Here is a 24,638-nt window from a genome sequence, read left to right as displayed (position 1 = left end):
TAATACAGTAAAATACAAAGCTGTTTTGATTAGTACTCATTATGACAATCTTCCTCTTTTATTTTGTATGGATATTTGGGGGGGGGCGTTTATCAGTTCAGTGTTACTTCTCAGGCCATGAGCATATGATATATTTCTGCTGGGATAACAGCCTTTCTCTTGACATGCAACAGAAAAGAGAGATCAAATATTTCTGGCTGAAGAGAACTGGCTCTTCTGCAAGAATTTGGATTGAATACCACTGAGGATGGTCTCCCTCCTCCCAAACCAGGTTAAATGTCTGTACACTTCTCCCAGGTGTGGAGGACACCCAATATCCCACAGTTCTCTGCTCTCCCTCCTTCCAAGGGAGGGGAAGAGAGGGTAACCATTGGCTCCTATGTAGCTCTCCCAGGGGCAAGCTGCCAAAGAACCCTGTGGTGGGATTGCGGGGCAGGGATACATTCTCCTGCAGTAGGAACACACTAGGAGGGTTTTCACTATGGAAAAAGAGCCCCTGCCCTGTGCACTCCTTAAGTTTAATCTAGGGGAGTACAGCAGTGGTTAGAGTTGGAGAAGTGCTGATTGTCAGGACAGGCTGGAGAGTTATTCCTGCTGCCCAGATGAGTTGCATAGGTAGTGATTTTTCAAAGCTGTGGGATGGGCGACCAGGACTGGGGACATCCTGATTCTAACCCTCCTCCCCAGTTTTAATGCTATCCCTGTTGCCCAGCTGAGCAGTGTGAGCACAATTTCAAAGCCCAAGGTTGAGTAACTGGGGCTGGGGAAGCTATCCATGCCTGTTCCTGACTTCGCAGGTTTTAAATGCTGTGTCTACCACCCTAATGGGTGGCACAGAAATTTTAAAGCCAGGGAGCTGGGACCTATGTTGGGGAGGTTGTCTGGCTCAGCCTCCATCTTTATATTGCTCCATGTCCAGCCCAGCAGAGAAATCCTTACTGGTAGAAATGAATGCTTGTCCATGGCCTCAGTTGTGGGGATTTGATACCTGTTTTTGCGGTAACATTCTTCTGTGCTACTAAGCAATTTATGTATGTTACTCCTGTTCTAGGCATCCAGACCAATGCCCCCATGTCTTATTGGCAGAAGTGCTTAGCATCACTGCACTGCAGTCACTGAACTTTGAGCATCTAAAGAATTAAATGGTACTGAGTTCTATAATTCAGCACCCAGAATTAGTGACTACTTATGATCTTAAATTCTGTTCCTCATTTGTAAAATAGGTTTAATATCACCCTTTCATCTCTGTGGTCTTAAATACTCAAATGTTAGCAGGGATGAGCATTGTAGCAAAGTCCAGAAGGAAGTGAATAGTTCTGTTTTCAGAGCAGGGTTTGAATAATATGCAGTAAACATGGCATGGGGCCATATAAACAGTAAAAATAAGAAGAAACTTTAAGTAGTTGCTCCTTAAGTTAGCTCCCGTCTAGTACAGGTCCTTTTGAGGTGCAATCATGTGATTATGTAATTCCCTTTTCATAAAACATGTATGTGCAGGAGCTAATTAAGGTTACACAGAGAGTCGTCGTGGTTCCTCCGTTTCTAACTTCTGCCCACAAAACTGCAATTTTAATGCACTTTACCATTTTTATACGTGATAAGGCATAAGTCATTAATTATTCATAATTGTTTTACTTTTTTATTTTACATTGTCCTATGCTGTTTTGTATGACCCTGATATGATGAAGTGTGTACTATAACCATTTTATCAATTATGCTGCTTTTAAATATTCCAAAGGAAGAATTATTCCACTAAAGATATGATTATATCTTGGTGCAAGTTGACAGGGAAAATTCAGTAATTAGCAACTTCATTAACTCAAGTGGAAAGTCAGGCATGCAATAGAGTTAATATCCTTTGTCCTTTTGATTTATAGCCTTCCATGATAATTTTTTAGATAAACATTTATTTTTGATGTATTCTGGCTATTGAGAATTTTCATCAAGATTTTCAGTAAGCATAGTTATGCACATAGCCTTTTAGAAGTTTTAATATTTCTAATTCTTTACTAGTGCATAGTTTCAGTTGAAATTTGTAGGAGTACCATTTATTGAAGGACTGCAAAAGGTGAGCATGATCGAGCATTTAAACTGCAACCTGGGCTAGCCACCTGTCAATTTCTGGTTTTAATTTCGTTTTTACAGCTGATACTGCTGAAAATATTTTAATATACATTTATTTTGCATTTTTATGAGCTTAAAATGCTTAAACCAAACTTTGGACTAATAAATCAGTCCTTCAGTAAGGCACTGTAAGTCGGACTATAGACTAAAGTGAATTTTGAAGGCAGTTACAAACTGCTGAGAACTCATAATGGAAAGGAGAAAAAATATTTTATCTGCAAAGTTCAAGAAAATATATTGCTGTAAAAAATGTGCAGTAAAACTTTACTCATTTTCCGTGCTATTGCAAATTAATTCAATTGATGAGAGAGTGCTGGGCGGGAGCGTGCATGTGTAAATTGGAATTGTTCATGTAATGAACACAATTTGAAAAAAAAAGTGACATAAGTCTAATTGTTTTGATTATTTATAGAACATGTAATAAATTATCTGAATTAGCGTTTATAAAATAATTAAGTGGTTATGATAAGCTTTATTATTAAAGAATGTCTTCATTTCTCAGATTAGAGTTGCAGACTGCTGAGTTTTGTGTATAAATTATGGTGTATATAAAAATGTAAATGCTCAAATTAACGTTTCCTCTGTATTTAAAACCAGTCCAGAAATACTAACATTGTGTTTTTAGAACCTGCAAGTTTAGATTTTGTTATATTGTTTTAACTTTTTTAAATTGGTTGTTCTTCTGATTTTTTAACAATTTTGACCTGGGTTATGTGGCATATTTAAAAAAAGGAACAAATAAGGTGATTCATACATTCTTACATTTGCAGGATTCATTGCCTCATTTTAAAAAGACTTTTAAAAAAGAAAATGAATTGGGTGACATTGGATTGTATAGTTGATAGTCTTCTGCTGATAAAGACTCTAACTACTATTGATTGTTAAATAATAAACAGCTTTTCATCTATGAGAGTTGACTTGTCACAAAGTGTTCTAAAGCTTGGGAATCAAAGAACTGATGCGCACAATAAATTTCTAGTGCATTATTATAAGATAATAGAAGTTAAATGGGACACTGAAAAATACTGCTGACTGAGGCAAGTAAATGACACTGAGAAAAGTAATGCAGCTTTTAGAAAGGCTTTGATGCATGGTTTATGTCTTTAAATTTAAAATAGAGATGTTTTCAATCTGTGAGAAAGCTAAATTGTGACTTTTTTCATGTGCTTCCTTCCAGATAGAGTGGCTGAAGTATCATACAGAACACTGGATTTTATAGTTCAGAATCCACATAGCAAAGGCCAAAAGCACTCTTTTGTTTTTTAAGTGATTAGAATGGCTTCTTAAATGCACACATTCAGTCACTGTACTAAACACAAAATCTATAAATACTACCGCAAAAATAATTTCAATGGGATATTTAGGGCTTACTCATTAGTTAATGTGTTTAATCTTATTATCCTTGCCCTTATTTAAGGAAAACCTGAAAAGAGATGTGGAGTATTTCCCAAATGAAAAACAAATATGTAAAACCACAACACTGATGCTCTAAAGGACTTTTATCTTGTTTACTATCAAAGTGCATGAAAAATGGTTTCACCCTTTTAAAGAATTACTGTATCAGAGCTGCTTCTTCCTAAAGACAGAATTGATGCTTGAGACTATGATTTCCCCATCAGCTAAATCACTAGCTTTACTGGTTCAGAGTTCTATTCATTTTTGTTCAGCTTTGCCTATGTGGAATTATTAAAGGGACAAGGAAGTTGAAAAGGCTCACATAAGTATTTTGCAGCTTGATTTGTTGACCATTCATTGCTCCTTTTTTGCAGCTTGTGGCTTTGCCCAATTTTATAAGTAATAGAACGGTTTGGATAGATAGCCTAGTACTTGTTGGCATCATGTTAGAATCCTGCTCATGAGCTGTAATATAAAATGCCACACAAAAAAACACTAAGGCTTTTGATATAAGAGGCCAGGTCATCAACTTCATCAAATCAGTGGAACTGCAGTGATGTATGCTAGTAGAGGGTTCTAAGTCATGAAGCCGATATATGTTCTAAATTATACCAGTGTTTATTAAATCATAAAAAGACGGCCTTATTTTTTAAAATGTTTAATAACTGCCCCAATTCTCCACTTAAATGTCCCAGGTATTTGTTTCTTGTTCCCCCTGAACACATACCCCAGTTTGGACTAATCTTCCAAATCTCTCTGCTGTCAGCATTTACCTCTCGGTATGCTCCTGGCCAGATTGTTGAGGAGCTGCTGAGACATTGCCGCACAGAGCCGCCCCCTCCTGTCCTGCAGAGAGGGAGGAAGAGGAGAGGGAGAGCTCTGCCTGCTGCAGCGGCTCCCTGACAGTCCAGCCCAGCTTGGGCACAAGGAACTGGGAGCAAACTGTGCTGGGCCAAGGGGGCAGAGCCCCTCCCAACCAGAGTTGCGGCTTGGGCCTGGGCCCTGGGATTGCTTCTGGCCTGGGATTGCTTGGGCCTGGGCCCAGATTGCTTCTGGCTCTCCATGCCCACAGTGGGCTGAGCTGTTAGGGAGCCACTGCAATGGGCAAGGTTGCCCCACTCCTCCTCCTTCCCTGATGGGAATTATCTCAGCAGCTGAGCTGTCACAGATGACCCTCCCCTCCCCTTGGGGAGGGGGCTCTGTTCAGCACTGCCTTGTGGCTCAGGGCTGGAGGGACACAGGGCTGGGCCCTGCTGTGGGGTAGGGGAAGGAAAACTGTTCCTGGCTCCCCATCCCCAGGCCAGGGTATGCTGAAACCCAGGAAGAACTTCTTTTTACTGGTTGTAAAGGACTCTGAGAACAAAGAAATGTTCTGAAATTTTTAGGCCTTTGCAAATAACTTGTCTCCCAGGTAAGCTAGTTCCTTGACACTACATTGGAGCAAATTTTGGCAAGTGGACTTTATACTCGACACAGCCGTGCCAAGTACTTATAGAAGTAGAAAATTTGGTAGGAACATGTTCTTACGTCCACTCCTTTTCACTTGTTAAAGTGCTGAATTTACCACAATGCAAATAAAGCCTATATGGGTTCTCCCAGTCAAATGAATTGACAAAGGACTGAATTTGGCAGGCTGTCAATTGGTTAGCTTGTCAGTAATCAAACTAACATCCTCCTCTAGGTAACCCTGGTGGATCTTGTAACCAAGCCTAGCCCTAAATGGCTTACATTGTTTAGCAGTAAACCAATTTCAGATATTTATATTTAATTGTTTTCCAAAAACTGAAATGTGTTCAAGCTGTATTCCTAACATAAACTTTGTAATTTATAATCTAAAATTTAGCAGATGGAATTTAATTTAATGATCACTTGTTCTGGAACACGCAGTTTTAAAATATGGAATTTCTTAAAGGATTTTGTTTCAAGTAAAACTTGTTATTGCACAGTATTCAGATTTTCTGCAAAGTGAAAGACTGAATAACAATATATGCAGTGTTGACTGGAAGTCAAGGAAACAATGGATTTTTTAAAATTCTTTTCTAACATGGGAAAAGGGCATTTCATTTTGTCTGTCTTTTGGTAGACCTGCATGGAATATTTAACACCACACTTCCAAATGATGCTGTCATGAGTATTTTTCTGGGGTTTTTTTTAAGACACTTTAGAACATATAATTTAAGCTTGCATCTCATTTGTTTAATTAAATAATATGAACAATCACCACTAGTAGGCATGGTAACTTCAAGGTTTTGTTATTTCAAATTTATTCTTCTCAGTTGCTTTTAGTTCTTTTATTATGGTTTACTGCAGGTAAAATGCCTCTCATTTTTCATTTGATGAAAATTACTGGATTATGATTATTTTATCATAGCCTAGCTAAAACAAAGAACCTGATAGCTTTGCCAGTTTGTGCTGCTCCAAAAATTATGATATATTATCTTTCCTCTCCCTTACATTAAGTTCATGTTCTATTTTCAGGGTTGTTCTTGGTCTGTCATATTTGTGGATCTTGATGCCCATAACAGAAACAGACAAACTCTGTGCTCATTACTGCCCCGAGAATCAAGGTCTCATGTAAGTAATTTGATGAAATTCAGCTTCCCAGAACATGGAGAAAATAAATTGCTATGAACATAGTTATTGGCTTTGATGACCATTGTTGTATTCTGTTTAATAAAGATATGAATTTGTTGCTTGGTAAGAGATTAGAGAGATTAGATTTTCCTGTTTAAAATTTTTCCTTGAAAAATCATGGAGCGGATCCTTAAGAAATCCACTTCTAAGCACATGGAGAAGAAAGAGATTGGGAAAAGTCAGCATGGATTCACCAAGAGCAAGCCATACCTGACCAATCCAGTTACCATCTATGATGAGATGACTGGCTCTGTGGATGTGGGGGAGACCAGTGAACATGATATACCTTTTACTTCAGCAAGGCTTTTGATATGGTCTCCCACAACATTCTTACAGGTCAGCTAAGGACTGTAAGGTGGCTAGAAAACAAGCTGGACCATTGGGTTCAAGGGATAGTAATCAATGACTCAATGTGTAGTGGGCAGTTAGTCTCAAGTAGAATGCCCCAGGCATTGGCGATGCGTAGGGGGTGCACATGGGTGTATGTGCACCTCCTGTGAAAAGGCACCAACCACACTACCAGCAGCACCTGCAGGCAGTTGCCACTCACCCCACCCCGCCGCTGACACCACTGGCAGCGTCCGTGGGCAGTCTGCGATTGCTGCAGGCCACTGCCACCATTGACGGCAGTGTCTGCGGCTGGTCACCAAGTGCCAGTTGGCACTTGCCACCCCCACCCTTCATCACCACTGACAGTGCCGCGGCCGCCTGCAGGAACTCCCTACTTGCCACCACCATGCTCATGTCACCGACAGTGCCACCACCGCCTGCCAGAGCTCAGTGTGTCCCCCCCGGCCCCCAGTGGCATGCAGCATTCATGGCCCCAGGCGTCACCCTGGGGCCGGTTTTGTCCAATATCTTGATCAACAGCCTGGAAGAAGGCGTGGAGTAACACCCTCAGTAAGTTTGGGGATGACACCAGGCTGGGGGGAGTAGATACACTGGAGAGTAGGGCTAAGATTCAGAGAGACCTCAGTAAATCGGAGGATTGGACCAAAAGGAATCTCATGAGGTTCATCAAGGACAAGTGCAAAGTCCTGCACTTTGGGGTGGAACATTCTCATGCATCGATACAGGCTGGGGACTGACCAACTGAGCAGCAGCTCTGCAGAAAAGCACCTGGGAGTTGCATTGGACAATAAGTTGAATTTAAGCTAACAGTGTGCCCTTGTGAAAAAGGCTAATGGCATCCTAGGCTGCATTAGTAGGAGCATTGCTAGCAGGTCTAGGGAAGTGATTAATTCTCTCTATTTGCCACTGGTGAGGCCACATCTGGAGTAATGTGTCCAGTTTGGGGTCTCCCACTACAGAAAGGACATGGACAAATTAGAGAGAGTCCAACAGAGGGCATCAAAAATGGTTAGGAGGCTGAGGCACATGTCTTTGGAAGAGAGGCTGAGGAATATGGGCTTATTTAATCTAGAGAAGACAAGCCTGAGTGGGGATTTAATAGCAGCCTTCAACCAACTGAAGGGTGGTTCTGAAGAGGATGGAGCTAGATTATTCTTAGTGGTAGATGACAGAGCAAGAAGCAATGCTCTCAAGTTCCAGTAAGGGAAGTTTAGGTTAGACATTAGGAAAAACTTTATCACCAGGAGGGTGGTAAAGCATTGGAATAGGTAACACAGATTGTGGAATCTCCATCCTTGGAGCTTTTAAGAACTGGCTGGATAAAGCTTGGTTGGGATGATAATAGTTGGGGATGGTTCTGCTTTGAGCAGGGTGTTGGACTAGATCAGTGTTTTGCAACCCATGGATCACAACCCAAAAGTAGGTCACAAGAATATTTTAAAGGGTTGCAAGCAAGTCCCAGAAAACATGGGAAAGTATGGGTTTGTCCTTGCAGGCTGGCAGCATTCCAACTTGCAAGGAGCTGCTTGGGGCAGTTGGAGGCAGCAGGTGCACATGTGTCTGCTTGGGCATGTACATGATTAGCATGCAGCCAGGCAGGGTTGTGGGAGCAGTCCCAGCAGCTGGATGCAGGTAAATGTATGGGGAAGGGGGGTTGGAGGTCCAAGGCTTGGGGACTGTCCAGATATGTGTGTGCATGCAGAGGGGATGGATGGGGGAGGGGAGGTGCCTACCTGCGAGCACTGAGGAAATGTGGCTGGGTACTGAGGCTGAGTCAGGGCAGGAGGGAAGGTGCCTGCCCCTCCAGTGGGGAATGGGGGCAATGGATGGTCCTTCAGGGGTGGCAGCACCAGGGGTCAGTGCCTGTACTCACAGAGGCGGGGCACCCAGGAGACACTGCTCAAGGGATGGGTGGGTCCTTGACCAGGCTGCCTGGTGCAGCGTGGGAGCCCCAACCTAGGGCATGGGGGTGCCAAAGACCTCCCTACCTCCTCCTCCCTCCAGCCCATGCTGGGGCTGGACTTGCTTCACTACCACCCACATGAGCCAGAGCCACTGCAACCAGCTTATTCTGGCCCAAGCAGGATGGGGGTAGCTGGGGACCCCCTCCAGCAGGGATGGGGAGGCAGAAAGCTATGAATTGAGAGTGAGGGGGTCAGGAAACTATGGGTTGGGAGTGAGGGCACTGGCATGGAGTTGTGGCTTGGGGGTGAGGGGCACCAGGAAAACCAGGGGGCTGTGGGTGGTCAGTGGGGCACTGGCAGAGCCAGGGGCTGTGGCTTGGGAGCCAGATGCATCAGCAGGGCCAGGGAGCTATGTGTTGGGAGTGAGGGGCTGTGGGTTGGGACTGGCCATTAATGTTTACAAATGGGTCCTGGTACAAAAAAGATTGAGAATTACTGGACTAGATGACCTGAGGTTCCTTCAAACCCTAACTTTCTGTGATTCTGTGAAAATCTTACTGTGGAATAAATATTTTGTCTGCAAGATATTTAACATGGCAGACCATCCTACCTTCTAAAAATGAATACGGCATGATAGAAACCCACTGTTAATGTTTAATTTAAATAAATAAATAAAATAGACTTTGGTCTACAAATAAGTTGGATGGAAGTGCATGTTTTAAAGTAGCATGCAATCTCATTAACAGTGTTTTTGTGTTTGTCTAACTTTCTCTGATAAATTGGCTATAATGTCTGCATTTCTAGAAGGCGTGTTCTTTTCACAATAAAGCCACTGCCCATGTACATTTCCCAGATGCTTTTCACTGCTTGAAGTTAGTGTTTTATCTACAACAGAAAGTGTATTAGGCTTGCCTTGGAATCTGGCAACTCACACAGAGGATTCCTTATTATACAATGATGCAGAAAAGGATTTAATCAGTCAGCAAACTGATTGTGACATTAACGTGAATTAATCAGGAGAATTTCCTTTTTAGCATTTGTAAATTTGTTAGTTTTAAGTATCATGTATTTATTTGTCTCAGGGCAGTAACTTTAAAATGAGTGACAGGATGTAGCTCTTTTTTGCTCTGGAAATCTAGTTGCTTTTCTATGTTGGGTAGTCTATTAATCTTCAGGGTAAATATTTTTTTTTCACAGAAGAAATAACCATGTTGTTATCTTAGCTAGTTAAAATACTGTCAGATGCTTTTTTATTATTATTTAACAGTTTAATGTCTATTTTCATCTGTCTTATTTGTTAGAAAAACTTGAATGTGAAATGTCTTTCCATATTAAAGTTGGCTTTCTAAATAAATTTAGTTTGCTCAGCTTCTAATAGAGTAGAAGCCAACTTTTGTGGTTATTTTCACTTTGTTTCTATTTTTATTGATTGGTATCTGTGACTTCAGCAGAAACATGGAATGAGACTAGGTTTGTTGCTTAATTACAGTAACAGAAGAAGTAGGAAGAGCAAGTGTGTAGCAATTGTTTAGAACTGGAGGCCATATTTGTGATTTTCTCTAAGCAAGTTGTATATAATGACAGATTGCTTAGCAGCATGCATGTGTATTGAATTTATGGAAGTAGCAGGATTGGATGGAGGGGAGTTTTATGAACTTTACTTCCTTTTTTATTTCCAAGTTGCTCTTAATATTTAGCCAAGGAGGAGAGGTTCCATAGAGATCTAGTCAATCTCCTGCTTACACTTGGTTGCTCCTTTGTTTTTCCAGTTCTGTTTAGAATGGTTTCAAAGCTAATCTTGAACCTGGGTTCTCAAATATCATTATGTGTACTGCCATAATACTATGGTAGCCTGAAAGGTCGTCTTTGTTTCTAAAACCAAACTAAAAAAGAAATCTAGAATCTATCCAGTTACCTGCAGGTTGTGCCATTTAAAATCTAATTTTGAGCCATGTGAGTTCCATTTTATTTTGTAGTTCTCAACAAGTGTTTTAGCTGTTGAACTGAATGCACTGTCTTGCCTAGCCTTATGCTTATCCTCTTGTAAAATGTTTTAACTTAGTTTTATTATTAATGGTAGTAATGTGAAGATATAGATACTATTATCTGCTTTGCTTATATTCCAATTTTTATATTTCATTGAATGGATTAAGCTATTTTTGATCATGCGTGAAATGATTTGTCCAGGATGCCTAGAAATTACCACTACTTTTCTTTTCCCCCATATTTCTCTAGAATACGGATGCAGCTCTCCTACCCTGCATTAGTTATCCTGCTTTTGCTGTGGATGATGAAGCTTTGTTCAGTCAAACACTTGATAAGGTTGTTAGAAAACTAAAAGGAAAATATGGGCTAAAACGATTTTTGAGAGATGGGTATCGAACCGCCTTGGAGGATAAAACGCGGCGCTATTATAAACCAGCAGAAATTAAGGTAACAGAATATATATGTGGAATGTACAATAAGTTTAGGGACAAATTCTACTCTTGTACATACGTGTAGATTCAGAGTTTTTAAATGCACATATTCGAAGTTCAGCTGGCACAATTTCTACAAGATTGCAGCTGACTTTTATATTTGGTGAGGCTTTCAATCCAAAGAGGCCTTTTTCTGTCCACAGTTGGCTCATCCTCTTATCTTGTTAGTATTATATCAGCAAAATTTTCTTTCTGAAAGTCAACAGTGTACATTCTAGTTAACCATTTGTTTATTCTCCTAATTAGGTCAGTGTTTCCTGCTTGGTCTTTGTAACAGGAGATTTTAGATTACCTAAGGCATTGTTTTAGGCTGATGTTGGTCATGAATAATTTCATTTTGATATATGTTTTTAACCAAACATATAGGCCCCATTGGTTTTCTAACAGTAGACCTGTTCATGCTGACACAGATGCATTTGACCTGCTTGTTGCTTTCCATTTCAGGTGGTAGTTGCTTAGGAAGGTCCATTCATAACTGAGTTGTTTGTAGTTCATCATAAGTTTTTATTTTTTTCCCAGTAGCACTTTCCTTCTACAAATCAGACCTTTACGAGACATACAAAATGAGACTTGTGTCAAGAGTCTCTCTTTCTCTAGAACAGCCAGGTTATGAAGCCAGAAAATTAAATTATTCCTTTTTCCCTGCCCTTGATGCATTTCCTCCAAGGTAAAATTGGGAAGCATTTAGGGAGGTAACCTAGGCATCACTCTGCAATCCACTTCAGTGAAGGAGATGCACATTGTAGATTTTTCTATGCGGTTTTGAGAGAATGCGAAGTCAGCGGTTTAGTCATTGATTTGGCTGCTGATAAATGGACTTCCATTTACATTCAGTGTACGGTTGATTTCACATTACAGATAGGCAAGTTATCATTTTATTTAATTTTACAGCTGAATACAGTGTGGGCATATTAAAAATAATTGTACTATATGGTTTTGAGTGTGTTTATCAGTAGAAGTTGTTTTAAGTTTTTGTTTCTTCAAATACTGTCTTTCAAAGGAAAAAAAAATGGTCTTTAAAGACAAAAGCCATCTACTGAGAATAAAACTTAAGATGTAATTTTTTTACTTGAAAACATGCTTTAGCACGTTTAAAGCACAGTAAATCTGCATTTAGCAAAAAACATGATCTGTGCTCTAAAATGAAGAGCTAATTTATTAAATGTTTAGTATTCATGTTTATCTTCTTTCTTTGAAATTCTTAATAGGAGATTTGAATACATTTCTTTAAACTAAGATATTCAATGTCTTCTTTTTCCCCTTTCTTTAGCTGTTTGATGGGATTGAATGTGAATTTCCTCTCTTTTTTATTTTCCTGATGATTGATGGTAAGTAAATCTTTGCATGCTCTCTGTACAGGCATTCCAGAGAGGTTCATGAAGTAAGGAAATAAAATGATTTTCCAAATCTGCAGAAGTAATTCAGTAATTCTAAATGCCTGAATAAAAACTCTGTCTTATGAGTAAAATAAAATGATTACAGCCGTTTAAGAGTAAACTCTCTGTAAAATATTGGTTGATTTTGTATTTTTTGAATGTGTAAGTATAGATACCAAAAACATATCCACTTTTTTCAGTACTCTGAAGATACTGGAGTGGCCAAATTAATAAGAACACTGCATAGTTCAGAGGTACAGTTCACAGTTCTAAGAGTACAGATGCTGCTTCAGTCCTGCATGGATTTAGGCAAAGCTACTTGCCCCCTTTCCTTCTTCCAACTCCTACCTTGAGTTTTTTTCCTTACTCCTGACATCCTTCCTTGCTTCCAGTCCTTAGGTTATTAGTAACTCCCCACCTTGCCTTTCACTTCCCAATTTTTCTCTCTCATGTATTGCATCTGAGCTGCACTGAACACTTTTGTGCAAGAGAAATGAAACTGGGGCTGCTGAAGCATCATGAGCAAGCTGCACATAGGCAAACTGAATGTTTCAGTAGTCTTGTAAAGGCTGGTTGTACCATGACAATATAACAGGATGCAGAAGTGAAGTCAGCAGTTTCTCAGTGGTGGGACAATGCCATCTTTATGCAATGCCTTTGGGTTGGGAGATGTCAGAAAGGTTGAGGCACAATAATGAAAGCTGAAACTTGTGGAGAGGGCCTAGAAGTCTGTTCAAGAGAGTAGAGTAAGGTGATGTTAACAAAGCAGATCAGAGCTATCTAAAAGGTCTGGATTCAGTTTTGGTAAAGAGGTGTAGCTTAAGCTAGATTTTATAACATCTTTTTCCATCCTTAATCTGTAGAATGCTTTTAAGCCTGTATTTGCTGAGATATATTGAATGCTAAAGTTCATATCTCCTACATTTCCCATCCATTTGGATTTCAATTAAAAAAGGGATGTCAAACTCATCTGTGTCCCAGGCTAAATTCAGCTTGGGGAATGGGGTGGCAACAGACGACACAGTAACAGTAACACCAAGTGGAGAAGCAGCAGTGGGACAACTGTCTGCAGGGCAAATGAGAGCTTTAATTCACCCAACTGCTATTTATAGCCTAGCCGCCAGAGCCACAGGGTCCCAGTTTCTGCAGCAGGTCTTGCTCACCACTGGCTATGCTTTCAAACTCCCTGGCCCACCAGTAGCCCAGCAGGTCCAATAGAACGGCTCCACAGGCTGTGTGTTTGAATTACAGTAGTGTCTTATTTCCAAGACATGGTTTTTTAATCTAAGTTTAGAAAAATAAAGTGTTTTGTTTTGAATAGGTAGGCTACAGCATGAAGAATGGTAAAGCTGCCAGAACAAATGAGTATTCCCTTTTTGAAGGGACATTTTAATTTTTGGAGGGAGCAGTATGAAATATGCTGCAGAAGATGCTCTACCATGTGAGCTCCATGCCCATCCATAGTTAGCTGAGCATTTAAAAAAGTCATAATTTCTTATTTTCCTGTATGCTAAGAAAAATATTACAAATTCCATAGACTTCAAAATTCCAAATGATAGATTCCATGGTCTCCATAGCCTTTCCCCTTACAAGCTATTGCATTCAATAAAACATTCTTATTTAGTTGGCATGTTTTAGATGTGTGTATGTGTGTTTATGATTAGCAATGTTTGTTTCTTTCTTTTTTTAATATGTGCCTTATTGTGAAAATGTTTCAGAAACCTCTAATGTAAATGCCAACTAAAGTTGATTGGTTTCTTTGCTCTAATGCTGTCCTAAAGAGTATGTTTGCATATGGAAAAGAATAACTATTCTTGAACAGCACATTGAATTTTGACATTAAGCTCAGGTGATAAAGCCAAGCAAGGGTTAATAATGAAAAGAAAACTGGTCTATGCCAAACAAAGCAACCGCCAATGTCTTCATAAAGTCTATTCAGTACTTTGTCTACTGGTTGTACAATAAGCCAGTTAAGAAAATCAAAGATTGGAGGGCAACATGAAATAAAAGAGATTAAAGTAAACAAGTATATAGTCCATTTTTTAAATTTAAGACTTATAAAATACCTTGACTCTTTGAAGAGGACAGGATACTGAACTTTTAAACTACTAAACTGCTTAACTATTAAAGGACTAAACAAAAAGTCCATGGGAAAGGCAGGGAGGAGAGAGAAGGGGGAAGAAGGGAGAATCTCAGGGTGCCTATATATGTATGTCGACACTGCTCTGATGTGCTGTAATTCCACAAGCTTTAGAAAAAAGGCCCCATTGCCATTTTTAAGCTTGAGGACACTGGTACACATGGCGCTTTGGGTGCTTTAATTAGAGTGATTCTCAGAGCTACTCTAATTAAACTTTACTCCCCTCCCCCACCTCCCAGAGCATGTGTATAAATGCAGTCTCCAAATACAGGAGCATAAAGTTACTATAAAATCTGAAGTACTTGTAGAGGGACGCAATAAAACTAAAAAGAAAAAATGAAATGGTAGAAGATGAGTGGGTTACAGTTAAATGATTCTAAAACAAAAGCAAATGGTAGTTAGCTGTATTAGTTTGAAGTTAGGCAGAAGGCTGGGTAGATTTGCACTTTATAGACTAACTAAATCAAAGGTGTAAAACATAAGTTTTCATAAGCAAAGATTTTGCGCTATATCTCTGATTTAGCTAGTCTATAAGGTACAAATCTACCCTACCTTCAATCTAAAGCAAAAGAAACTGATAAAATCCAGTCCCCCATCACAAATACTGATTCTTCTGAAAACCCATTTGTCATAAATTAACTCCCTCTACCTACAGAGGGAAAAAAATTCGGTAAAGATATACCAAACTAATAACAATTGAACCAACTGATGGTTAATAGCCTTTCTGACTTTTATTAGAGTAGAACAGTAAAATCTGTTTGATAGGAATGGAATTTCTTAAAAATGGCACTTGCAGATCATTGAAGGTGTATATAATCACACCAATGAAATGCTCTCTGCGTCTTTCTAAAAATAAATAAAATGAAGCATATTCACAAAAATATTTACATGTATGAGGCTCACGAATTTTAGCTCTATATTATTTTATTTTTAGGCCACAAAATAGACCAATTCTTCCATTGTTTTTCTTTATGTATCCATCAACATTTCTGTTGTTTGTTAAATCATGACTTCCTAATATTTTAAGTCAGTTTCTGGCAATGAAGTGTTCTGGAATAGGTTATACCTTTCCCATTAGTATTAACAAATAGGTGTTTTATTTCCCATGGGTCACAGGTAGTATTTATCCTAACATTATCTTTTACCAGTGATGTTTGCCTATTGGATTTTTCACAAGCATCCAGCACTCTTTCCCCTCTGCTTTCTTCCCCCTACCCTAGACATCTGGCAACAAGAATAATTTGCAGATTAATGTTACAAAAATTAATAAATAAATGTCTTTATCATGACATCACTCTTGCTTAACTGTGCCAACAAGATGTCACTGTTGCATCATTTCAGTATGTTTTTAGACATTTTGTTTTTCTTGCATAACATTTTATCTTCCAAGTTGCTGGTTGATTTTTTTTTTCCATTGCACTAATTTCTTCTTAGCCAGGTGTTCATGGTGCTTGTATGTGTAGGAATACACCAAAAAACATGGAGATATATTTGTTAAGATATATTTCTTCACTTAATATTACAGAATTGGAGAAAAGGAAAACATCTGAATAGTACTATTTTTCAGGCTTTGGCCACAATTTTGTGTGAAAGACTTAGTTTAGGCTTTTTTTGCAATATCCTGTGTCTACCAAAATCTTGTAGGAGCAAAACATTTATTGCATGTTTATATGCTGAAAGCACCTTGTAACAAGAATATTTTGAGTTTTATGAAATAGTCCTTTAAAGATGTTAGATGGTTATTACTACAGCCTTCTTGTTACATGTTTTCCCCAGTGCCTTTGTTTTTTTCCCTTTCTGTGTGTTCTCAACAGGATAACTTTTTTCAGAATTAATATCCCACACATAAATAATACTTCATAAATTATTTTGTTTTAACACACGTTTTGCCACACATTTAAGAAGTTACATCAGCCTGAAACTTTGTATATATTGAATATTTTTTTAAAAGAAATTTCATTTCAGAGCCCCAAAATTGCACTAGTAAATTACATGAGAACGGGGGAAGTAGAAGTAATTTCTAATCAACAAGTCAGTAGTCATTAACCCCATTGAAAAGAAAATTGGCTCCTTTTCAGTTGCCAAGTTTCTTCCAGCCTTTACTCTTCATAGCTTCATAAAAGCTATGTAGTAAAGGCTTTTGACTGGTGTTTGTAAAAGACTTGTATGGGATTTAGGCCCCTATACATGGCTGAAATTCAGAGAAAGTAGGGCACCTTGACTGCTTGTATATGCCACGGGGGTTTAATTCAGTTTAGTTCTCCCTAAATTGAAACTGTGGGTTTTTAAAAACACTGCTTCAATTTAGGGAGAATTAAACCAGTCTAAACCCCCGTGGCATGTACACAAGGGTGGGGGCCCGATCCTTACCTTCCTGCTGGCACCCGGCCTGAGCAGTCCTGGGTGGGGCGTGCCACAGCTGCGGAGGGAAGCACCGGGCCCCTGCACAGCTCAAGTAGGCAGGCAGGCTCTGGGGAGGAAAAAAAAAGTTCAGGCTCGCTGGGTTTTTGTTTTTTTGTTGTTGTTGGTTTTTTTTGTTTTTTGTTTTCTTCCGTGGAGCCCACCTGCACAGGTAGCTGCCAAGTCCCACAGTCCCTGATCTGCGTGGAGCCTGCCAAGCCCCAAGCACATTGGCTTTTAGAGCCCCACGCACTGTTGCACTTTGTTAGGTAGCAAACTAAAACACCTCAGAGGTGTTTTATCTTGCTACGAACAAAAGTCATTTCAAGTGGAATACACCACCGAGCATGCAAACAGCAATGCCATTAAAGCAGTGCAAAAGGGCATTTAAGCTGCTTTAAAGGCCAATTTTTTGGCATGTACAAAGGCCCCTCAGTTTTATAAAAAAAAATAAAAACTTCCCAGGGCAAGCCTTAATGAGACTGCATGCCTCAATGAACATTCAGTAAAATATTAAGTGTACATTCAGAAAACAACCTTGAAATAGCTGAACTTTACTACCATATTTACTCGACTAGAAAACTAGGTGTCTCCCCCATTTAACATGGGGGGAAAAATGCCCCTTGCCTTACAAATGAGCATAGGGTAGTAGGGGTTAGGGCTGGAGCTGGATCCACAGCTGCAGCTGCGATGCCTGTCCCTGTTATTTGTGAACACCCAACCACTCCTGCCGTGCAGCCCCTAGTCTCTCCCTCTCCCCTTCTGCCACACTCCTTTTTTTTTTCCTGCTCTGTGCCAGCAAACTCCTTCCTCACTGGAGCCTGGAGCATATAACCAGGCCCTGTAGCAGTAATGCCAGTCTGCATCTCTGCTCTGGGGCTAGGCTGGAGCCATGCTCTGTGCCGCAAGATGCAGCAGGGACGAACCCTGCCAGAGCAGAGCAAAGGTAAGGGTGAGTGTGGTGGAGGGACAGGCAGAGGGGAGAGACTTCGGTGGAGGGGAAGGGGATGAGAGGAAGTGGGGTGGGGACCTAAGCCTGTGGGGAGTAGAAGCAGTGTGAAGGGGGAAAGGGTGGGGGGGACAGGGGAAGGGGAATCAGGGCAGCCTGAGGCTGTAGTGGAGGCAGGCACAATAGAGAGTAGTTGGAGGGGCAGGCAATAGGGGACAAGCTGCCTAACTCTCTCTCTGCCCTACCATGTGCTCCTCTACAGCCTGTCACACTGTCGTTCCCTCTGCCGCCTGTCCCATTACTTCCCCAATCATCACCTCTGCCTCTGCCTGCCCCACCCTCCCAACTGCCTTCTGTACTGGTGGGGTGAATTTAAGATGATCAGTAATTTGATTTCATACATGGAAATATTTAATAAACTTATACATTTTCTATGTATAGAATCTAATAACGGTGGGCTCATCTTAAATTTAGGTTACCCTTGCTTTTTTAGGCCTTTTTTTAAATAGGAGAGCTTTACCAGGTACACCATTATACAGATGCAAATCCTTCCTTTCCCTTCACATGCACATAGACCTTTTCATAACTTTTTCCCTGAATTTCAAAGTTTTTTCTGGAATGATATTAAGTTACACCAAAAAAGGGTGATGTAAGTGTCTACATGAGAGGCAATAATGATATGTCTGTGTTGGTTTATATTAAGGTTTTATTTTTAAAAGAATACTTCCTTTGTATTGAGAGCTGTGGAGTACTCCCTTCTGATCAGGATCTATTTAACAGTATTGTGGGTGTGAATACTTTTGTCACTGCTGGTACTGTATCTATTTTAAGGGTATTGTGGCATTTTTAATTAAGACAAAATTCACATGTTATTAATAAGCTGTAAATTCATTAATTGAAATGCTACTTCGTTCTTTTTAGGAGTTTTCAGAGGGAAGTCTGAGCAAGTAAAGGAGTGTCAGGAGCTTCTGGATCCTGTGCTTCAACATACAACAGAAGGTACTGTACAAAATCATAAGTTGGTATTTCATAGGATTTCACAGAGGAGTCAATAGATGGAAAACACCTTTGGGCGGTCAGTTCATAGCTGGTATGAAGCCTATCAATTCATATGAGGATCTGTGATGATACAGATTACTTTGAAACAAAGGCAGGAGCAGGATCTCAGGTTTTAGGTGGTCACAGTTGCATCCTGCTTGCAAAAATATGAAGATTTTTAAAAAATTGGCTAAAATTCGATATCTTCTGCATGTCAGGTATCAAGATAATTTGCATCATCACAGATCCTCACAGGAGGTGAGAGGCTTCATGCCTACTATGAACTCATTGCCCAGAGGAGTTTTCCATCTATTGACTCCTCTGTGAAATCTTATGAAGTACAAACTTTCTTTTATACCCAGGAGAACTTTTACAATTTTTTTTCTCCAATGCGTGATGAAGGGTGTTTGTGCCTGAAAGCTTGCAATTAAAGAATTTTTTTTGCAAATATCTTGTCAGTCTAATAAAAGATATCAGCTATACTACCAATCCTGATTGCCTTTTCCTCTAGACCAATACAGCTACAATCTGGATACCTGACATGTTAAACTTCATTCATTTACTCTATAAAAATCTATCCAATCATAAAAAGAGTTAATTAACTAGAACTGTTATCTTTACCTAGATATCACTTTTTCCTCATGTTAACAATTTATAAAATTTAAAATGACTAGTGGTGAAATGTATGTAACTAATAGCACTGACAGTATTTGATAGTGACAAATAAGTAATTGCTTGAATAAATTACTGGTTTTCAGGTTCCATTGCTTAAAAAAAATTATTGGCCAGAAGTCAAATTAATACCATTGAGAAGAAAAAAATTGTCTGATTCCTGATTAGATGGTAATTTTTATTAATAGTGTAACATTTTGGACTTCGTGTATGCTCAGATTTGTTTTGGAGATAAAATTTGTCTGTGTTGGACATCAGTGGTAAAGTGGATTTTCTGTGCTAATTCTATTTTAAGACAGCAGTAATGTTACAAAAGATGCGGAGTTTTCTAGTCTTTTGAATTGCTCCTGGGGAGATGGTAATTTTCACACCATATCAAGCTAACACAAATTTTGCCACCTCCACTGATCATCCTTCTCTCTACAACATCAGAGAATATATTTTTAAAAAATTAAAGTGGTCTGTGAGAAGAATCTTGTGTTGTCTACAGTGTTGCTAACTTTTTGTCATGTCTGTTTTTAAGTTTGTTTTGGATTTTAACCATTTCCTGGGTTATTAGAGTATTTTACCTCTCATTTTATTCTTATTTTTTTCATTTGCCTCTTGCAAATGAATTTTTGACCTCATAAGAGTCCAATTTTGAGTTTTCATTGAAATAAAAACAATTCTTACAGTCTTGACTTGGTTTTAATACTTTGCTCACTTCTGTCAAATGTATAAAATGTATTGTGTGTGTGTGTGTGTCCTTGATATGTAGATGTTGCATCTGTTCAGTGAAGAAAGTGAAAATGATGTTCAGACATAAAGTACCGTTTAATGTACCCTTTGTTTTCCTGTATGAACTGTGGCATGGAAAGATAACACTGAATTCTGACGGCCACATAGTTCAAATCAGATTGTTATCAGATTATATTTTTTCCATTTTAAAACCACTTCAGTTTTATAGGGAAAATAGAGTTTCATATATTTATGTATTCTCTGTATTTTAAAACTCCACAGGACATCCTGTTGTACCTAGGTACTATTATGTGCCAGCTGACTTTGTTGAATTAGAGAAGAAAAATCCCGGTAGTCAAAAACGATTTCCTAGCAACAGTGGACGGGATGGAAAGCTTTTTTTGTGGGGACAGGCCATTTACATCATTGCAAAACTCCTAGGTAAGGAGAAATGGACAATGGTAATTTTTTAAACTGTGTTTAGCATGTATTAAACTGTTATTAATAAGCATAATAAACCTGTTTTTCCTATCAACATTTTTCTTAAATCTGGATACATCCATTAGGTTTAGTTTTTAATAGTTTCTGGATTATTGTTTAGCACAAGTGTGTACTGCTACTACTCTGGTAAATATCTGATAGACAAAATACATTTTATTACTCCTGTTATAATTTGTTTTCTTTCCATATGCAGTGTACCATAAAGGTCACAAATGCACTGTTTAGAATCATTAAATTAGTAATTTTCTGGAGCATACCTTACTTCTCATTCAATTATATTACTTTACTAGATTTTTCCCTTTATTTATTTGTCTAAATGGGAAGATGTATTGATGCAGAATTTATGTTCTGTGTGGAATAAAAGTGTCCACATAATTGTACAAGCATGGCTTTATATTTTCCCCATGTAGATCAGCCTCCTATAGGCCTTTATTTAGCTCTTACATCCAGTATTTGAATTTTCAGTGGTTAACTTTTTTTTATTACATCATCAGAATAATTAGGATGATTAGACTAAAATTGTTTAATTATTTGCTTTTTAAAAATAAAATGGGGTTAAGGAAACTTGCTACTTCCTTTATGAATGATATATTGTTGTTAACTGAAACCATACCAAGTCTAATTGAGAATTTTTCTACTTCTTGGGTATAAATCTCTGACAACTTCACTATGTATAGTTTTCATATGCAAAACAGTGCAAAGTGGATACAAACTGCTACATTACTTTTTTGGCTAGGAGGTATTTTTCATTTACTTGCTCTGAACAACTGTAAATTATTATATACAGCAGAGATGGGCAAAATATGGCCCACAGACTGAAATCTGGCCCACCAGGGGATTTGGTCTGGCACACGGCAGGTTCTTTGGTCCCGCTTGGCCAACGTGCAGGAGACCAGCCCAGGCCATGGAATGTATGGCCAGTCCCGCTGCCCCCAGGCATGCAGGAGAGCTAGGGCAGCACAGCAGCCAGACTTGCTTCCTGGCAGGCCCCTGTAGCAGTGGCTTTTTCCAGCTGCAAATCTCTGCTGCCACCAGACCGGGTACTGCTGCCTAGACACTCTGGTCCTTCTGCCCCATACCCACCACTGGAGGCTCTGAATGGAATGGGCAGGTGGGATCTCCATGGAGATCAGCCTGAGACTTGTGCAGGTAGGGTGGATGGCTGGGCAGGTGGGTGGAGAGCAGCTTCTGGGAGCAGGACAGGTAGGTGAGGTAGGTGCTGGGATTAAGATCATGGGGTGATGACAGTCCAGAGCTGGGTCCAGTACAGAGTTGCCATCTGTTCCCTGCACATTCCTGCAACAGGCACCAGCTCCGTGGGCAGGGGCATGCAAGGAGTGGATCATGGTTCCACACTGACACAACCCCAAGATCCCAATTGTAACCCTGTCCCTCCCATGGCCCCATCCCATCCATCTAGCCACACTCTGCCCATGCAGGTCCCAGCTAATCTCCATGGAGGCCCCAGAATCACTGGGAGGTGACTGCATGGGGCTGGATCAGAGCCACGATCCACTTCCTGCAACCCCCCATCCACAGAAACCAGCGTCTGTTGCAGGGTCATGTGGGGAGCAGGTCACAGCTCTACCACAGGCCCCGGCCCCATGCTATCACCACCAAGTGATCTTGATCCCACCTCTGGCCCTACCTGCCCATCCTGCTCCCGGATACCACTCTCTTCCTGCCTACAGCTCCATCCTATCCACCTGGCTGAGCATGGGGCAGAGCCATTTGGTGAGTTTTGGTGAGCTGTTGTGGAGGAGAGGTGGGGAGGGGGGAAGAGTGCTGACCTGACCCAGGAGACTGGACAAGCACCTGGCTGGGGTCATGTGACCGCCAGCACTCTTTCCTACCTAGGGCAGTGGGTTGGACTCGATCTATTGAGGTCCCTTCTGACGCTAACAGCTATGAAACTATGACCCGCAATAGCTCACCAGAACTCCTTAAGTGGCCCTCAGGCCCAAATAATTGCCCACCCTTGATATACAGGGTACAAAGTAGAAGGGACTTTACATTAAGGTTGTATTGGCCACTTTGGATGCATTAGTCAGCAGTCCTTAATATACAGCTAACACCATACCTGCAGCAGTTTAGCCAATGGTTATTTTGTGAAATATTACTCAGTTGTTAAGTGGATACGGAATGAATGTTTTCATATTAATTTCTTTGTTTGTCATTCTGATTACATTACCCTTCCTAGCTGGCATTTTCCTTCATCTCACATATTATTCTCCGTTACATTCACGTTTTGCCTGTCCTCCAATACTCTAGAGAAGATGCTCTTTTGCATGCCTTTACCCTTACTACTAGTTGTTCAATTTCTTAATTGTCTGTTCCTTCTACTGTCCCAAATTCTTCTAATGCATGGTGTGAACTACTGTGTAGTGTTTTATGTCTCCCTCCAATTCACCTCATGCTTGGATACCCTCCTGAATCCTAAACAGTGGTGATCATGCAAATATGTTGGCAAAATCTACATGACTTATTCTACCTGCAGGAATAACCAAACTAGTGAGAGTGAAAATATACATGTACCACTTCTCTTCTCATTTTGTCACATCATGTCCTCTGCAGTTTGGGTAATAATAATACTTGCATCCTATGTACCACTTTCCCTCTATAGATCCCCAAATCCTTTAAGTAGGAGTGTCCCCACAGACAATGGAGGGAGGTGAAGTAACCATCTGTAGCAGACACTGGTATAGAAATCAGGTCTTTTGAGTCCTGGTCTGATACCATATTCCCTTGATCTGCCACTACCCAACACAGGGATTTTTTACATGCTCCTCAAAATCCACAAACAAGGGAACCCAGGCAGATAGATAATATCCAACCATGGAGCCCTCCACCCCCCATGCGGCCCCTGTTCCCCGATCACCCCCCGTCTGACCCCAGTAGTCTATGAATCAGGAAAAAAAGCCCTGTACTCGCGGCTATAGCTGGGGCTGAGAGGGCTCTGGGGCCATGTGGCAGAGCCCCCCGCACAGCCCCTGCTCCTTGATCTCTTTCCCCCCACACACACACACCCTGCCCCCTAATAGCTTTCCACCCGCCCCCGCCCAGCCAGCCCCATGTATCCCGGCACTTTGAAAAAAGAAAAAAAAAAGTCCCACACTAATTGGCTCTGGCGGTGGCAACTGGGGCCTCTGAGAGCTCATGGCAGAGTCCCCCTGTGCAGCACAGGGCAGCAGGGATCGCCCTGCCTGGCAGTACTGCTGAGCCCCAGTGGCCCCAGCTCCCAGACAGTGGCGATCCATGCTGCACCCATACCATGGGGTAGCTGCCTCATGGGTTCCGGGGGGGAAGGAGGGGGATGATCCCTGCTGCCTCCCACTGCCCTACACTATGCAGTGGGGCTCAGCCACGAGCCCTCAGAGGCCCTGATCCCCACTGCTGTAGCCAGTGAGTGGGGGGCTTTTTTTAAGTACTTGGAGGCTGGGTGGGAGATGGGGCTGGGCAGGGCAGCCATGGGGGCTTCTCCTGCAACTCCCCGCAACTGGGGAGAGGCAGGCACAGCCAGAGGAGCTGCGGGAAAACCTTCAGGTGCCTGCCTCTCTGCAGCTGATCTGAATCTCCGAATTGACTCCGAATCTCTGATTCAGATTTGGCCTAATCAAATTGGGGCAGTGATTTGAATCACCAGATTGAATTACTGTCCCTTGAATCAGCTGAATCCACATCCGAATTGAATACTTCCCTATTTGCACAGGGCTACTGGCCACCTAGTTAGTGCAGTGAGCAGTGGATTTTGGTAACTATACCATCTGCAGAGTGATTGAGAATAAGTGTGTATGTATGGGCGAGAGCTCTTTTGAATATTTTAATCAACAAACATGGCATTTTGCCTTATCCCCCTCATAAGGTCTTGCTCATCATTTGAGATCATTGGTGTGGAAGAAATCAAACTTTGTGTTGTGGTTGAATCAGAACTGACAGAGCCAGCTTTTCTTTATTTAAGGC

General features: G+C 40.6%; 1 protein-coding gene across 3 annotated transcripts in view; it reads left to right on the top strand.

Moving 5' to 3' along the window:
* The window catches only part of PHKB (phosphorylase kinase regulatory subunit beta), a 195,880-nt gene that overhangs the window by 88,224 nt on the left and 83,018 nt on the right, over positions 1-24,638 (top strand). For all 3 annotated transcript variants that reach the window (XM_019535774.1, XM_019535772.1, XM_019535775.1), the window contains 5 exons: positions 5,998-6,093; positions 10,644-10,841; positions 12,156-12,213; positions 18,672-18,749; positions 20,460-20,618. In XM_019535774.1, the coding sequence (XP_019391319.1) occupies positions 5,998-6,093; positions 10,644-10,841; positions 12,156-12,213; positions 18,672-18,749; positions 20,460-20,618 (589 nt within the window). The remainder of the gene's footprint in view (positions 1-5,997; positions 6,094-10,643; positions 10,842-12,155; positions 12,214-18,671; positions 18,750-20,459; positions 20,619-24,638) is intronic.

The sequence above is a fragment of the Crocodylus porosus genome, unplaced genomic scaffold (assembly GCF_001723895.1).
Source record: "Crocodylus porosus isolate Cpor-Errol unplaced genomic scaffold, CroPor_comp1, whole genome shotgun sequence".
NCBI lineage: Eukaryota > Metazoa > Chordata > Crocodylia > Crocodylidae > Crocodylus > Crocodylus porosus.
Note: the sequence above shows the minus strand (reverse complement) of the source record. Positions and strands in the feature narration are given on the sequence as shown.